Consider the following 17,136-nt stretch of genomic DNA (forward strand, 5'->3'; position numbering starts at 1 on the left):
AGAATGCGAGGATAGGGTCTAATAAGGCGTGGTCTCGTCGATCGTTCCCTCGAAAGGGGGACGGGGACAATGGGCTCCCTCTTTCGCATTCTTTTACGCTTTTCCGGTGCCGTCCCCTTGCCTCTTCATATTTTCGTGTTTTCCGACGAGATACCGCCGGAAATGACTTGAACGCTATCGGAAAATCAAACTACCACTTGATCCTGTGGATTTTGATCTACGGTCCGGCCTCAAATTAAATACAAACGCCAATTAAGAACACTAATAGCTCGAAACCTCGCTCGACATTCACCAGAAACACCCCGTGATCATACGTGCAATCGTACCCCCCGCCTGTTTTCAGTGCAACGTGTAAAGTAAATATTATTAATTATTCTAATTATTAATTTCCGTGACGTTAGGTATGAAAAAATTAAGGAATTTAATTAAACGTACAAAAATCCTCTATAAATACCAATAATAAATGGAATGATTTAAATTTTTTTGTGAAGTATGTGTTCCATTCGGCAACTTTTTATGCATGTTCTTCTTTATTAGTCTGTGGTGTGGTTACACCCCTGTAGGAAGAGTGAAGGTTCAAGCTGTAAATTCAAAACAATCAACAGAATATGATTTCAGAAGCAGTAATAAATGTATGGGCATTGATCCACATTCATTTTGGCAGTCAAAGCAATCGCCGCTGTTTCCTAGAAGCATGAATAATATAGACCGCCTGCCAGACCAATTCCAATATTCATTCATTCCTCTTTCACTTCGGACAGCGGTAGCCTATCATAAAACATAAATTTAATACATCCGCCAGTCGAATCGCACTTGTTTGTTATCGATATATTATATGTATATAGAACGTCTCTATTACTCGCGCGTAGAATCGAGCACAGAAATAAAATAGAGGAATACTCGCGTGTTCGGAAACCATAAGTAAAAATGAAAACGCGATATCGTAAACGGGCGGGGTCCACCGTACCAGATCAGACAATTGGAAAACTTGTTACGAACAGATCGAGCGCAAACAGTTTCGTCACGAGCGATAAAATTTGTCGCAATCGACGGTGGCTATAACCGCGTGTCTGACCAACAACAAAAATGATTGCCTCACAACCGATCCGTGGAAAAGAGGCAGTTCTGCGTCATCGTCTTCGAGCTCGAAAATTCCTCTCGGACAAAACGAAAACACCATGAACCAAGGTTGAGCAAGTTTAACTGGAAGAATAAAACCAAGTGCCGATCGATCTGCTGAAACTTAATCCACGTTTGATCACGAGTCCATAACTCTCGGAGAAATAGATTTTTCGAACAAGGGGCTACCAGAGATAAGAAGTACAGTCGGGAACAATATTGAGTGGACACTGTTAAAAACCGCATAACTTTTTTATCCCTTGCAAGGTAAGGTCTAATAACACATAAATAGTCAGGTGGGATCTCTTAGACCCCGACAAATCAATTTCATAAATAGCCTCGTTTTTAATAAATTTGGGATGAAGAATAACACAGACTAGAAAGTAAACAAACAGATTTAATTTTTAACCGACTTCGAAAAAGGAGGAGGTTACTCAATTCGTTCTGTATGTGCCTTCTTTCGCTTTTTTTCTATGTATGTTCACCGATTATGCCGAGATGGATGAACCAATCGGAACGAAACCTTCTGAATATGTGAAAGCATGTAGAAGAGTTTAAGGATTTTCGTAATTTCCAGTGTAGAAAATTTTCAATTTTGCGCCGCCTCCGAAAAGATTATATTGTATTTAATATTTTATTTTAATCAATTTCATACTTATTAGTGGATTTTTTTGTTTTATATTACCAGTTGCTGTGTATTCATATAAATTAAATGGAAATTATTTCATACTTTCTGGTACATTTTTGTTTTTATTTTCTACTTCTTAGTGCATTTTTTTTTAGTGCGTTTTATCGAAGACGGTTTAATTTTTTTTTTATAAAATTTTTTTGGTATTCGTATAAAAGGTCTTTTCAAAAATCTGAAGCTTACATGAAGCTGAACATTACCTTGCGTAGGTTAAAATTTGTCCAAAGGACTTGAATGTTTTTAAGATGTTAGACCGATTAGTTTGCTAGAGAATGAGTAAGTGAGATTTTCAGTTGTGCGATTTTTAAGAGTCCCCGACTGTATATCCGAGGAAATGAGAGGCTAAAGATAAGTAAACGAAACGCGACCAGTCGAATCGCATAGCTCCCACGTCCTTTTCTCTCGGTAAATAGATCGGTAGTAGATGGTGCAACAAACCCCTTTTCCTTTTACCCCTTGCCACCCCGGTGGACCAGGCAGGTAACGCGGTGTTTGCTGGTTCCCGAGACCATTCTTCTCCTGGCGATATCGAAACCGAGACAGTTGATCGCGGTCGAGTGGCCACGTTCGCGACGTTTTCCGACTCGATTCGCTGGAAAACACGTCCCGGCATCGTCCGACCATAGAGAATCGTTCCGACGATCGATTAAACCCCTACCTCCCGTTCCAGTTGAGCGTGGAGATCCTCGATCCGACAGGATCTTAGCCGAGGACCGCCTTGTAACTCTCTTTCTCCTCGCTTCATTTATTTCGCCGGCGGAAATGCGATACCTTTCTTACGTAAATAACAATAGCAGACAGGAAAATCGAGGAAAAAAGCAACTGGAATGTGTACCGTGGGAGAAAACGATCGAAACGATTAGACCGGGCAAACACGTTTCTCTGATCAAGTCCCAAGAAAATCGCGTGGCATCGTGTTTAGCTTCGCGGATCGCCCAAGTGCGGACCTCTTCGCATAAAAAATCGGTAATTCATGTATCAAACTGTTGCATCGAAACTCATTTCGAAAGCTCCGTACACGGAGAATCGAAAGCAATTTCCTTTCAACCTCTCGGAGCTCTGTAGAAACGAGAAAACGAACGTGTCTCTTATCTCTTCTGGAATATTTCATTAACACGGCGCATTGCCCATATGAAAATCAAATAAAGAGATACCGATGTTTGCGAAGCGATGCAATGTGTATTATAAATTTGCTTCGCCTCGATTTCTGAGACAAACAGAGAAAGCACGAGTCTTTGGATGCAATTCATCCTCGAGAAAGTGCATTTTACCGCGGGACTTTCTTCAAAATGCATCTTTCCGATCTGCAATTGTAAAGCGAGAGATCTGGAACGTCTGGAAGGAAATTCTATTACTAAAATCCGCGATTTGTCAACGTCCCGAAGCCGTTTAATGCAGTGTAGCTGCACGGAGTCCCACAGTCCGGAAGATTATACTCCTCCGGAGATAAAATGGGAGGCAAAGATGCATAAAGTTGCGAATTTAGCGTAGCCCGGATGGAACTCTTCAATTACCTCTAAGTGGACGATTCACGGTCTACTAGAGGGGATTTCCGAGCTAATGGGACCGTTCGTGAGCGATTAATTATTCGGTGAATTATTTCCCCGAGTTCCCTTGAGTAAGAGTATAAGCTACTTACAATTACCGATGGCGTGGAGAAGAGGATCGCCGGCTCTGAAACGTACGATCGGCAAGTTTGTCACCTCTTTTCACATGCGAGACGAAACAATTGTTGTCTCGGATAAGGAAAGAGCCGTTTCTTCGTGTCGATCGCCTCTTATTTCTATAATAATTGCTTTGTTCTGAAGATCATGGCCGGTAAGGATCAAGCGGATACTCGATCGATTGATAATTTTGTTTCCTCTTTTCCGAGACGGAACAATCGTTTCAGACGCGTGCAGCGTCTGGAAAGATTCGATTCCTCATCCCGGTTTGTTCACCCCTTGTTTCTAACAATTTTACTTTGAAGATCGCGAGCCGAAAAGGATCGAGATAACGCCGAGCGAATTTCAAACGAGGAGAAAGCTCGCGAACAGGGCCGAGGAGGGGGCCGGCCGTCAAAGGCCGAGGGAAATAATTAAAAGAAAGTTTCAGTCGCGCGAACCTATCGCTTTGACCGGCCAGAAGATCGTTAGGTTTCGCCGGAGGAGGCTCCCTGTCGCCTTTGTCGAGGCTACAGGATCGGTTTCCGGTTCTCGAGACGCGACTTGACCGACATCAGACGCCGGAGATTACGCGAGAAGCCTATCGGATCCGCCTTTGCGGAAATTAAAGCCGTTGCGCCGAGTAAATTAAATCGTTCTCACGCGAAACACAAAGCACCCTTTGCACGGAGATGGCGATCCTCGCTCGCGAATGCTCTCGTTCCGTAAACGAACGACTCACGGGTTAACCCACCGCCTCAACCCCTACGACCTCTTTCACGGTTCAACCCTTTCGAATCCGTAATGCCAGGGTTTACTAGTCAGTTTCGCCGACTTACATTATTAGACTGCGGATCTTTATGAAAATTAGTCAAAAATGTTGCTTTTAATGTAACAAGGTCGTTGAAGGATGAAATCAATTTTTATTTTATTCCTGCTACCCACAATCAAAATGAAGAACATTTTTGTTTTGCATAAATTGCGGATTTTTATGGAAAATAAAAATTGTCTGCTTCAATTGTGAGAAACAAGACCAACTTCTGGACTGAAAGAGAGGATACGGGTCAATTGAAGTGGATTTTTGCAGAGAAAATGGCATCGATTTGATTCCTTTTCATTTAATTGTTGCAGCCTCGGACCTGGACTGCATCCGGGCGCTGTTCAACGAGAAGGAGAAGGAGCTGTCGTTGGCGGTAGCGAAGGTCGAGGAACTGACAAGACAACTGGAGGAGCTGCGGGGCCGACAGAACGCTGCTGGTACCGGGACCGGAAGTGGTGGCCCAGGAGGAGTGGGCGGCGGCGGCGTCGGTGGTCCCGGCAGCGGACACCTGTCGACACCCGCCAGCGCCGAGCTCGAAAAACTCAGGCGAGAGCTTATGGTGAGTGCTTCTCTTCCCCCATTCCCGAAAATTCTCCGAGAAAACCATTCGATCCGGAAAACGTTAGCCGAAGCTCCTAGTAGTCCCTGCATTACCACTGCTGCACCGATCTTCCATTTGCAGTAAATTCTGCATGACCACTCGTGACTGGACAGTTCGATTTCGGTAATGCGAAAGGTCCTACATAGATGACCTTTTCTGATCGAAAGATCCCGTCATTTTGGCTGAACGAGAGGTTCGAAAATGTAGAATCTTTAAATCTTTCCATTTACAGTTTCATTTCTTTGATAGTGGTACGATCGAATTTCGATATCTTAACCAATATTCGTAACAATATATTAAAATAGAGAGACTTCGATACGTATTCCAGAATTTTTCAAAATTTTGTCGAAGTCTGCAACAATAGTAAAGTTAGCCATGAACATAAACGACCCAGAATGCAGACGGCGTCGATAAGAATAAGGTTGCGAACGGGATGTTCATACCTACATAATAAGTCTCGATCTTTATGCATTTATTTACTTAGTAGAATTTGTATTTATTCTAGATCTGCAAAGGCTACTACCACTGGAAATAAGATCCTATTTTATTGCACTTTCTTAACATTCGTCTAGATAAATTGAAAATTGCATAAACATCCACAGTCTAATAATAAGTAATAACCAGTAATATAGTATGCTACGAATGTCTCCCTGAGTATATCCTAGATTCATCAGATAGTGTAAAATCGCTGTATTTTTCGGCCAACAGTACCGCAACAAGATGAACGAGCAGCAGAACCAAGTGGTGTCCCAGCAGCGATTGGCCCTGGCGCAGCGACAAGCGGAAATGGCGTCTATCGACGCTAGGATAGCGCAGCTTCAGGGTCGTCTTCAGCGTAAAAGAGCCTTGAACCAGCGGCTGAGCCAACAGCTAGGCTCCGGGAACCGTGGGAACGCCAACACCGGGTTCACGGAGTCGAAGCTTGACTTCAACAGCGGCGGGAAGTCGAGGCCAGCCGGCAACATAGCTGCAATCGAACCCTACTCCCATATACCGAACGACAACGACTTCAACCTAAACAAGAACGACCCGAAGTACCAAACGTTGCCGTACAACACTAAGTTCACGGTGAACTTCAAAGCTGCCGAAGACGATGTCAACAAGAACAAGATCCAGCACTCGGCCAGCGCTTCCCAGCTGGGGCAGAGGGTCACCTTCCAACAGTTTGGCCATCAGATCGCGCACAGCCAGTCACAGTCGCATATCCAAGGTTCGTAGACCCCGAAGAACCCTCTACAAACCTTTTACAGTCTCTAGACATAGGGGAAATTGGCCACGACAATTTTATAACAATATTATTCGAAGCTCGGAGCATCCTAAACGATGTTCCAACAGAGAAGACAAGAAATGACTAATGTGTACAAATTATTCGATTAATTTCTGCAGGTCAATCGCAACTCCTAGGCTCCAATCAGCAGCAGCACAATCAAAACATCGGCGGCCAGTCTGTGAACCTGCAGCAGACCTGCAACAACAACAACAACAATAATAACAACAATAATAACAATAACAACAACAACGCGAACAGTACGAACAACAATCTGATCGGTTCAGGTCACAACTTCAGCCCGGATGGTCTGTCTCAGAATCTTCGGGTGCACCATCAGCAGGCTCAAACGCAACAGCAACAGCATGGGAATCTCCAGCAGAAGCAGCACAACATCGGATCCTCGGCGTCCAGTTTGGGGACAACAGTGTCCATCACGCAGACCCAGAACCATCGGAACCTGCAGAAGCCGGTGTCGAGCGTTGCGCCGAGTTTCTCGGTGAAGTCGCAGATTTATCAAACCTCCTCGACGAAAATTCACCCGGTGATGCCGCAGACTTTGAGTCTGATAGGCCGTGGGCACGCGAACGCTCAGAACTTCGTCGGTTTGAGCACGCAGAACGCGAACCAGCAGCAGCAGTCGTCGAACCAATCGGTGCCCAGCAATCAGGCTTCCAATCAAGAGCAAACGTACAGTTCGAGGCACAACTATCCAGGCGTCCAGCACTCTAGCCAAGCCAACAGCCACGTGTCCTCTTCGTCGTATCAGGCTCAGAACTCCCCCAGCTTGCCAGCTAGTGTTCACACTTCGTCAAGCGGGATGAACTTCGGCAATCAGGTTCAAAGGTACAACCAGACTCAAGGATTGACCAGTCCCGCGTCGGGTAGCATCGACCAAACCGAGAAGAAGTTCGACAACAAGGGCCAGGAGAAGTTCGAGCACAAGCAGGAGCAAAGGTACGATCCCGCGTTCAAGTACGATCCCCATCAGATCAAGTACGACCAGCACTCGAAGTACGAGCACAGCAAGTACGATCAGAGTAAGCATGAGCAACCTGGCAATCAGACGAGCAAGTATGATAACGCGAAGCTAGAGGGCAAGTACGAGGCTTCTCAGACGAAGCACGAGCAACATCATGTCCTCAAGTATGATCCCAATCAGAATACTCAGCAGTACGGCAAGCACGATCAGCACGAAGTCAGACCGTCGGTCAAGTATGAAATGAACACGGCGTTCAAACACGATCCTCCCGGCAAGTATGAGTCCGGAGGACAACAGTTCAAACAAGAACCGGTCAAGTTCGAAAATAATCAGAGTAAATACGAGCAGAGTTCAGCGGCGAAGCACGAGCACAACGGGAAATTCGAGATCCCGGCGAAGATGGCCGACAAGCCGCTCGAGTTCGACAGGCTGAAGACTGAGAACGAGAGAAAGAGCCTGGTGGAGATCCGGGGAGAGGATAAAACCAAGCCGGCTTTGCCCCCGAAGCCCAGCAAGCCGAACCCACCGCCCAGATTGACCCATCACGAGAAGGTCGACACCGCCGGCGACGATTGCAAGAACACCATGGGAATCAGCCCGAGGTTCGTATACCTAATAATGACCATTGGAAATCCTTGAGCCCTCTTCGGATTTAGAAAGATAGGAGCTCTTGAGTATTCTTTAGAGTTAGGGAAATACAAATCTTTTCGAAAGTTTCAGTCCTTAGAAGGGACTCCTTGAGTCTTCTTCGCAGTTGGAGAAGATCGAGTACTTTTCAAAGTTAAAGCAACTTGAGTTTATTGAAAGTTCTAGTCCTCGAATCTCCCTTCGATTCAGTAAAGTTCAAGTCCTCGCGTCTTCATCCACGTTGGAGGAACTCCACGTTGAAAGGTTGGAGCTCCTTGAGTCTTCCTGAAAGTTGGAAGGATTGAAGTCTTATTAAAAGTAGTAGTCTCCCAAGGTTGGAGCTCCTTGAGTCTTCGTGAAAGTTGGAAGAGTTGAAGACTTATTAAAAGTATTAGTCTCCCGAGTCTTCTTCAAAGTTGGAGGAGTTTAATTCTCGTGGGTTCGCAGAGTGGCAGGGAAGAAGGGTAGATCGTTAAGGGTTGTCAGCGGATCCTGCAGATGTAGGATGATCAAGGGGGTGTTGGTACGATCGAAAGCGCATGAAAGCGGACGGCAAAGGTTTCGGGCACAGGATGACAAAACGATTACCGGGTTAATTATAAATGTAAATTAGTCCGTGATCGATTTGGCCGGTGAATCGAAGCCTGTCTCGAATAAAAGACACCGAAATAGAACGACTGCTGTGTGCCGTGGAGACAACAGCTTTTAGTACTTGCGAGCTCTTCGATCGATCGAGGCCTTGTTTTCTGATCGGCTTGTCTGCGAGGCGCGCGCGCACTCCCGCGCCTTTCCATTCGAATTCGTCCTTTTCTCGATTATAAACGGAACCCGCATCTTAATTTCCACGATATCCTGTTGAAACGAGTTCGCTCGATATCTTCCGTGAATCTCGCGCGTTTTATCGCGACCGAAACATTCGCGCGTCGGTCGAAATGATCTTGTATCTATGCTAATGCGTGCATTGACATTCGAACAGTCACCCAGTTAGCGGGTTCGGAACCGGTTCAAGGATAAAAAGAGTCCGAGAGACGGGGAACTGAAATTTATCCGCTTCCCGCGCCTCGGGACGATTAACGCATTTCTGTCGATCCGCGGAAGGATCGAGCAGCAAATTGATTCTTGTTATCAATCTCGCCCGAATTCTGTTCAGGACGGATAAGGAGGAGGACGCGCCTCCGATTCCGACATCGGAGCCGCCGGAATCGCCGACGGAGACGCCGTTCTGTAACCACCAGATCATCAAGGCTCGGCCTCTGACCCTGAAGAAAGCACCGATCTCCGAACAGCCGAAGCTCCGCTACGCCAAGTCGAATGTCCACGTGTCGATAAACCGGCGGATCGAGATGCCACCGGCGTTTCTCTTCCCGGAGACCGAGATCCCGGCGGATCTGATGCAAACCGAGCAACAACAACAGCAGCAACAGCAGCAACAGCCTCAACAACAGCCACAGATCATCGACACGACGGACAACTGTAAGAAGAGTATCGAGGACGTGATCAGCAATGAGAAACTGGAGGAATCGGACATCATCGACGCGTTGAACGTGATCAACATCGAGGACAAGGCGAAAGCGCAGAAGGATCCGGACAGAAGAACGGATTTGGATACGGACAAGGGCAACGAGGTCATGAGGAGGAAGAAGGGGAATCTGAAGTCCAGCACGGGGAAGGCGAACCTCTCGAGAAGGGTGTCCTTCGATCCTCTAGCTCTTCTGTTGGACGCTAGCCTCGAGGGTGAACTCGAGCTGGTGAAGAAGACCGCGAAGGAGGTCGCTAATCCCAGCTCGGCTAACGACGAGGGCATCACTGCACTTCACAACGCCATTTGCGCCGGTCATCTGGAAATAGTCAAGTTCCTCGTCGAGTTTGGCTGCGACGTCAACGCACAGGACAGTGACGGATGGTAAGAACTTGATTGGTTGAAATCTTGATGAATTTGATAGCGGGCTGGGTTTGATTGTGATTTTATTCCACAGGACGCCGCTCCACTGCGCCGCCAGCTGCAATAATTTATCGATGGTCAGGTTCTTGGTCGAGCACGGAGCCTGCATCTTCGCCACCACCCTCTCCGACCATGAAACTGCCGCGGAAAAGTGCGAGGAAGACGAGGAGGGCTTCGACGGCTGCTCGGAATACTTATACAGTCAGTATATTAACAAATTATATTTAACAGCAGTTTCTTCAGGTAACGGATTGTTAAAGGGATTTGATTAACAAGAACTGTTGAACATCGCAGGTGTTCAAGAGAAGCTGGGCATCATGAACAATGGGCAAGTGTACGCCGTGTTCGACTACGAAGCGCAGCACACCGACGAGCTGACCCTGAAGAACGGCGACTCTCTGGTTGTGCTTCGGAAGGGCGACGACAACGAGAGAGAATGGTGGTGGAGCAAACTGGGCCACAAGGAAGGCTACGTGCCCAGGAATTTGCTCGGCGTAAGTTACAGTCCTCGGAGAAAATAAACAAACATGTTGTTTTAAGATTTCATGAAGTAGATACGATTGCATAGAGTCATGTTAACGATAAGCGCTGAAATCAATTATAGCAGCGGATTGTTACGTGAATTGAAGTACGTCATAAAATGATTTACGGAAGATATAATTTCTATTTCGCATAAAGCTCCGCAGTAATCGACGTGCTGATTCATGATTTATTAGACTGCGGATCTTTATGCAAAATAAAAAATGTCTGCGTCGATTCTAAGACGCAGAGGTTAAATAAAAATTGATTTCATGTTTTAATTATTTGATTAAACTGAAGCTAATACATTAATGTTCTTAAATTTTTTAAATATATGTCCACTGCTTTAAATTGTACGTACCAATTGTTGTTATAAATGCATAAAATCCGTAGTCTAATGATTATAAATCGATCGTGTTTCAGTTGTATCCTCGAGTGCAGCCGGCGAAGGTGGACTGAGCCCCGTCACCATTTGATAATCCGATGATTGATCATTACCACAGTATTTGATTCGCAGCTTTATCTCGTTAAGTATCATAGTTGCATCGTCGTGTCGCATTACCAACGTTCTATCTTATTTAATCGCGCCCCATTGTCATCCGGAACGGGCCGAGCGAGGAACAGAGATACAGAGAAGACTCTCCTCTCGACGCGTTTGTAGGTTTCATTTCTTTTTTATGTTTTGTAAGTGAAAACCGGTTAACTGCTAATGAGAGCCCGGAGCATGGGGTTATCGTAAGTTATTCTCGTTGAAGCGACGTCAGGGCGTCGACCAATAAAAGTAGTCGCGGTTCACAGCGACGAGGAACAAGATCGAAGAAATAAATTAATAATTAAACAAGACTATTAGGACACACACACACATATATACACGAAGAACATAGTCTTCGTACGCGATCGAGCGGATCACAACGACGCACAGTTCTAGTTAAAAGTACTCCAATTCGTTGCGTCTCGAAGAGGATCAAGCGTAATTAACACTAAAGTTACTAAAAACGCCTAACGTGTGCTGCCCTATCAAAACGTCGAAAATTTATTTAGATTTTGCGCTTATTCAATAGCTTCCCGCGAGAGCGTGTTTACGATTGAAATCATTGTAATGGTGTCGGTCATGTTCGACCGACGTCGGTAGTTTTAGTGTTAAGGGGGTAGACTCTCGTTTCTCGATAATGCAGAGATGGAGTTTTTCAGCAGTCAGAAGCGCTAGATAAAACATCAATCTAGGCCGCTATCGCCCTCAAAAGTCTTATTTTTACGTTTACTATGATTAATTTGCATTATTCGGAAGCATAAAGCTGCGCATGTAGCTATTTTCATAAAGCCGCGACAGCTACATGCTGCCGAATAATGCAAATTGCATCTCGTAAACGTAAAAATAGGACTTTTATCTAGCGCTTTTGCCTACTGAAAAACCCCATCTGTACGTTATCGAAAAACAAGTCTACCCCCTAAGTCTCGCGAGAATCGTTCGTCCTCGTACCCCGCGCGTTAGTCAGTTCCTTCAACGAAACAGTACAAAAGAAGAAATCAATTTCGATCCCGTAAAATCGCCTCCCTCTCGGCCATTCCGCTTTTAGGTCGACGACTCCCGTAGCTGACAGTCGAAGCGTTTACTTTAAATACGGATCACTTAAGCATGTCGAGCTCCCGAGCGATGATGATCACTTGGAAAGTTCCTCCATGCCGCGCCGCAGAGCACGAGAAACAATTCGAACGTACGGGGCCCGCCGTTGAATGAATTCTATACATAAGAGGAATATTACGGGCGAACAGCAACGTTTTTATTTTTAATCCCTACGCTTCGTCACGCGCAAGCTTCTGGTTTCCGGATATTGTGCGTCGATCTTTCTCGTTCACGGAAGAACTTTTCGAATGATCCTGGCTCTCCTGCAAGGGACTCAGCTACCCCTTCCCCCTCCTCCCTCCTTCATTTCACGCGTACTTAACACTGTTTGATTTGTTTCAACTAAACGGCCCCGTTTAGATGAAGTCAGATTATTGTTGCGGATTATTTGTTACGTTTTCGTTCGTCACCAGCGAAATTTTCCAAATCCGACCGAGCCGACTTCGGATTTTGAAAATGTTCCTAACGATGTAGAATGTAATCTTGCCGGTCAGGCGCTTCGGACCCCGAGAGTGAACCAAGAGAGGATGATGCGCGAAATACGGAACCCCTGGGACCGCTCGGGGGCCCCATGACGAATCGAACGCGCGACTAGAATTGTATAATTGATTATCACACTGTCTCACGGATTTTCGCTGTTTCTTTCGTTCCGATGACCAATCGAGTTCTTGCAAATCCATTTCTCCACCATCCTCGGTTTTCAAGAAATTCAATCTTGACGATATCCGATTTCCAACTTTGAGAATTATTTGTGCTTCAACCATAGAAACTATACGCGTGTTTCTTGCATTAAACAGTTCTACAACCTCCCACGAATACAGTGGTATATTTTTTTGTAATATCATTAGACGTTTAAATATATCTGTATTTAAGCAATATCTGAAGCAAACGATGCATCATTATACCACCAACATTCTCAGATAGGCCTACAGGTTTGTTTTTGATAAAAGAAGGTAGAATAGCGTTATAAAAATATATATTGTTGCACTTGAGAGAGTTTATAGAATCGTTCTGTGTAGTCATTTGTGTCTATTTTCCTTTTTACGTTGATGCCCCAAATAATTCTTAAAGTTGAAAGTTTGTGTTTTTTCGTCGAAGCAGAATTTCTTAAAAAATTGGGGCTGGTGGGTAAAATGATTTCAGGATCTATGAAAATGATATGTTGGTTGTCAGAAGAGAAAACGGGCGTGGGACAGTGTCGTCAGCCAGGCCAGGTTCGAATGACTCACTGTCAGACGGGTTCTGAGCGCATCTTGTTGTACTGTTTAAGAATGTACAGATGAATGAATGCACCCGCGCTCAGAGCATTTCTGACGCTTACTCGTAAATAAAGAATGTGCCTTTCAAAAGTAATAATGGATATATTATGTAAGAATGCATGATATATTATGACGAATAAATTGTTTTTAATAGAAGAAATCATTACAAAACACAGTTTACTGTTGTGAAAGAGTACAGGTGAGCGCAGCCGATAATTCGGGGTAAGTAAGTTGTACCGGTTACATCTTAGCAAGAATACTATCGAGGTAAATATTAAATAAACGCTAAAATCTCATTATAAATATCATTAAAAATATTAAGATAGAGAAAGAGACAACACATCCACGGAGTACGATAACAAAACAAATATAAGGCACTTACAATACACGTGTCCGTCATAAATTAGAATTTACTGGGATTACAATAGTATGCCTTTCAAGCGAAGCATCTTTGTCCGATAATGTTAATTTGAACAGTACACAAGATTATAAAACAAACGGCTAAGCATAAAAGTGAAAAAATACTCTTACGTCTACGTTAATACCATTTCAAGCAAATATCATTTAGTGTATTTGATAAAGCGGTTGTAAAAAAATATTCGGTAAAAAAAATATATAAATGTAACAGTGGAGACTGTTAAAATCAAGGGTCATCGCATGCGGTGTATCAAAATTAAAATATGTATATATTAAAAATATATATGTATATAATATATATGTTAAGACTTGTAATACGTATGGCCTCTTGTGTCCTTAATAGTAACGATATAAAAAGAATACTCAAGTGTCATCTGATTTTTTCTTTTTTTTTCTTTAGTAGAAAATAATTAAGTTTCATTGTTCTTCGCCTCGCTTATTAGTTGCAGACAAATCTTTATATCCTCACAATCGGCGAGCATCGTGTCAAGTCTGAAAAAATAGTTTATTTAGACCTCGTTCCCTGACCACAATTATCGTTTTCTAACTAATAATACCTATCGGCAAACATATCCAATGCGGGTCCAGTGAAGGTTCCTCTTTTCAAAGCTTGGTGACAAAAGTGTGTCAAATATTTAAAACATTTATGAGACAAATCGCAAACGTTTCGATTGTCGCATTTCGATATTTGTTTCGTGATGTTCCATGCTGCGTGCACGTACTGAATCACGGATGTCCAGTGCTGAGATTCCACCAATCGTTTCCCCTGATCTATAATAGCTTTCTGTACGAAATCATCACATGATTAATAACAAATTCAAACAATACAGCTCGAACCATCAAGCAACATTTAAAAAAAAAACACTGCATACAAAGCACCTGAAAAACATCTAAATGAATATGTGCATAATTATTCGAAGAATCATCCAGCTTGGATGGCAACAAGCTCAAATGAATATTTTGCTTCAAATTATTTAGGGTATCTATGAGCGGTTGCACATCCGCTACTGGCATTTTCTTTAGAAGAACATTATGCAGCTTTTCCCCTTCTGGTAGCCCACTTTCTTCCTGTTCAGCAACTACGTCCATTATCATATCTACCAGCTGCTCGCGACTGAGACCTCTCAAACCACTCGCCAAACTACCATTGAATTGTGACTGCGAATTACTCGAGGTTGTCAACAACTGTGACTTTTTCTTTTTCTCCGGTGTTGTGAACTCTGACTCGTTTGGGTTGCCCAACAAGAGCCTCTTCCTTGGTGTGCTTCTCAATAGCATGGTTGTTTTTGTTGGACTCTTCACAGGAGTATGGTCCCTGGAACTTAAACTGAAAAAATCAAGCACCGATCGAATGGTTTGGTAACGAAATCAAAAACACGAATCATTCCAACCAACTGAGCTACTACGGGCCCTGGTCTACAGATGGCTTGCATATCGACACAGACTATGTAGATGTAAGGATAGACCTATCATTCAATGTATTTTTGCGGCCCACTTTTTGGGGCCATATAACCTCATTACTCATTATTATGCCAGAATCTTCGTGCCACAAATAAATAAACAAATCTATTTCTGTTCTGAATCGTTGTTTCGTGTGCTGGATCGCTTCATTTGCATGTAAATAGGCAAAATGAAAATTGAATGATAAGTCTATCCTTATACTTGATCAATGATATTCCTATTCTTTGAGCTTCGTAAAATACAATTACAGCAATATCTTTGATTTCTTGATAAAATTGAATTTTAAAAAAGATGAATTTGACATTTAATGCGTTCTGCGCATTAAAGTATGCCACAAAAGTATCGTTAATTATCCTTATATCTCGCCAGTGATATCAATATGAAGATACTCACTTGAAGAGACTATTTCGTTTGCACGTATCGAGGTCAGGTGACCAGACTATGGTCTTACGACGTCGTCCTCGCTTCTGTATCACCAGTTCATCAGGGCTAGGTGCAGGGCTCCAGGAGTCGGAGCCATGCCGGCTGTTTAAAAAGTTGTCCATTGCATTGACTTCGGTAGAAACAGTCTCTCCTGAAACATGACAGAGAATTGAGAGAGGAACAAACAGGTGGGCATAAAAAACTGTAGGTAACTCACCAGGCGACGACGAATTATTGACAGGGATCACTGCCAAAGCTTGTCTGGCGGATCTTCGACGTGTTGCATCGGGCCTTCGGAGAAAGTCCCTTCTTGTTGGTGTATTCATTTCTTCTCACAATAAACGAAAAACACTTCGAAATAGACGTTTCCCTCACGCGAAACGTATGCTGCGATGACGCGATAAAATGTCAACGCCACTTTTCAACACGATATCGGTTTTTAACGGTTACGCATGTTTCGCGAACTAGGCGAGTGCAATTGCTACTTAAAAATCCATTGAAACAACACTGGTTGTGTCATAGGAAATCGGCAATAGCAAAAGAAAAAACAATCACAACAACGCGTCAACACTTGCGTCGAGAATGGAATGGAATGGAATTAGAAATGGCGGGAAGAAAGCTGATTGGCCCCTCCCATCAAAGACGCACGCCTAACCTGTTGCGCACTATGGAAAGGCACGGCCTCGAAACTTTATACGTATTTACTGTTTATATTTTGTTCACATAGATATTTATTTTTCATACACTTTTGAAGACACGAGTAACTATAAACAACGTCTTTGAAATATTCTGGACGATAAAGTTAACATGCTATGTTAAGCCTGTTATAGACAACCTGTTATTTAGTCATTCCACATTCCACTACTGAAGCACGGACACTTGTTATATTCGATCAATGGTGTCGATATGAATCCTATATTTATTGTAAAGGATACGTGGATTATTATGACAGAAATCGTATGGTTAAACGCAAGAAAAATAATTTCAAGTCCATGGAGATTTAAGGCAATATCGTGCGACGCAAGTTTGTTTATCAATAACATAAATATTTACAATTATAAATTCCGGCAAGAATTATTTGCTCCGTATAATAATGAAAATAGCGCCGTTACATGTAGCGGCAAAATACTGTAGCTGCTAGCAAATGTTACCAACAAACTTCACAAATACCAGTAGTACCATCTAGCGTTGATTTAAGGGTACTAAATGTCATAGAATTCCTATGCCTCTGTCATAGATGGTGCCACAGACATGTTCTCAAGAAAAACTGTTTCGGTTGATGGACAAACACATGTTTGTTTTTTGGTGAAAAATATGGAATATTAGCAGAGACGAAATGAGAGTGCTCACGCTCGGGTTTTGACCATGCCCATTACACCGACGAGGATAGTATCTCGTCGGTGCTACAGTCTACCTACGTTATCAACTGTCTACCTACGTTACCTACAGTCTATACGGATTTTAACTCTATGGATAATTCGTGGGCGGCGTAACAAGTAACAACTCTCCCTTTGGCAAAAGAGTAGCACGGTTTGAGAATCCCTGGTCTATAGTTTGAAAAATCTTTAGGACCTCTAGACTATTCCAGAATCAATCCCAGCGTTACAAATGTCTGTAATATTTTCATGAATTTCAGAATAAGATGAGATCATTGCCTTCTTATATTGTTAGTTATTTTTCTGTTCTTATCAGCTACTTCTTCTTTTCAGGGGTGGAAACTATAGGGTCCCCTCAAATTCCTGCT

The 17,136-nt window shown here is 43.5% G+C and overlaps 2 protein-coding genes across 9 annotated transcripts in view; one reads left to right on the forward strand and one right to left on the reverse strand.

Moving 5' to 3' along the window:
- Window positions 1–14,295, forward strand: part of LOC143209405 (uncharacterized) — a 141,946-nt gene extending 127,651 nt beyond the window's left edge. For all 6 annotated transcript variants that reach the window (XM_076425004.1, XM_076424999.1, XM_076425002.1 and 3 more), the window contains 7 exons: window positions 4,582–4,829; window positions 5,580–6,081; window positions 6,258–7,722; window positions 8,898–9,650; window positions 9,724–9,890; window positions 9,984–10,183; window positions 10,632–14,295. In XM_076425004.1, the coding sequence (XP_076281119.1) occupies window positions 4,582–4,829; window positions 5,580–6,081; window positions 6,258–7,722; window positions 8,898–9,650; window positions 9,724–9,890; window positions 9,984–10,183; window positions 10,632–10,667 (3,371 nt within the window). In that variant the 3' untranslated portion in view covers window positions 10,668–14,295. The remainder of the gene's footprint in view (window positions 1–4,581; window positions 4,830–5,579; window positions 6,082–6,257; window positions 7,723–8,897; window positions 9,651–9,723; window positions 9,891–9,983; window positions 10,184–10,631) is intronic.
- Window positions 13,759–16,357, reverse strand: LOC143209413 (uncharacterized). 3 transcript variants are annotated; one of them, XM_076425025.1, is made up of 5 exons: window positions 15,610–16,357; window positions 15,363–15,522; window positions 14,388–14,835; window positions 14,066–14,292; window positions 13,759–14,000 (listed from the first exon to the last, which is right to left on the reverse strand). In XM_076425025.1, exons 1-5 carry the CDS (start codon window positions 15,716–15,718, stop codon window positions 13,919–13,921), a joined length of 1,026 nt encoding a protein of 341 aa, XP_076281140.1. In that variant the 5' UTR covers window positions 15,719–16,357; the 3' UTR covers window positions 13,759–13,918. The 3 variants fall into 3 exon arrangements, with proteins under 3 accessions (XP_076281140.1, XP_076281139.1, XP_076281138.1); XM_076425024.1 differs by having other exon boundaries at window positions 14,388–14,829; window positions 15,363–15,543; window positions 15,610–16,282; XM_076425023.1 differs by having other exon boundaries at window positions 15,363–15,543; window positions 15,610–16,282.
- Window positions 16,358–17,136: the final 779 nt, after the last annotated feature.

Source organism: Lasioglossum baleicum, chromosome 6 (genome assembly GCF_051020765.1).
Source record: "Lasioglossum baleicum chromosome 6, iyLasBale1, whole genome shotgun sequence".
NCBI lineage: Eukaryota > Metazoa > Arthropoda > Insecta > Hymenoptera > Halictidae > Lasioglossum > Lasioglossum baleicum.

Coding starts and splice junctions, on each gene's coding strand:
- LOC143209413 (XM_076425023.1), bottom strand. CDS start 15,718: ATGAATACACCAACAAGAAGGGACTTTCTCCGAAGGCCCGATGCAACA. Junction 15,544..15,609: donor CAATAATTCGTCGTCGCCTG/GTGAGTTACCTA, acceptor GTCATGTTTCAG/GAGAGACTGTTTCTACCGAA. Junction 14,001..14,065: donor TTGGATATGTTTGCCGATAG/GTATTATTAGTT, acceptor CTATTTTTTCAG/ACTTGACACGATGCTCGCCG.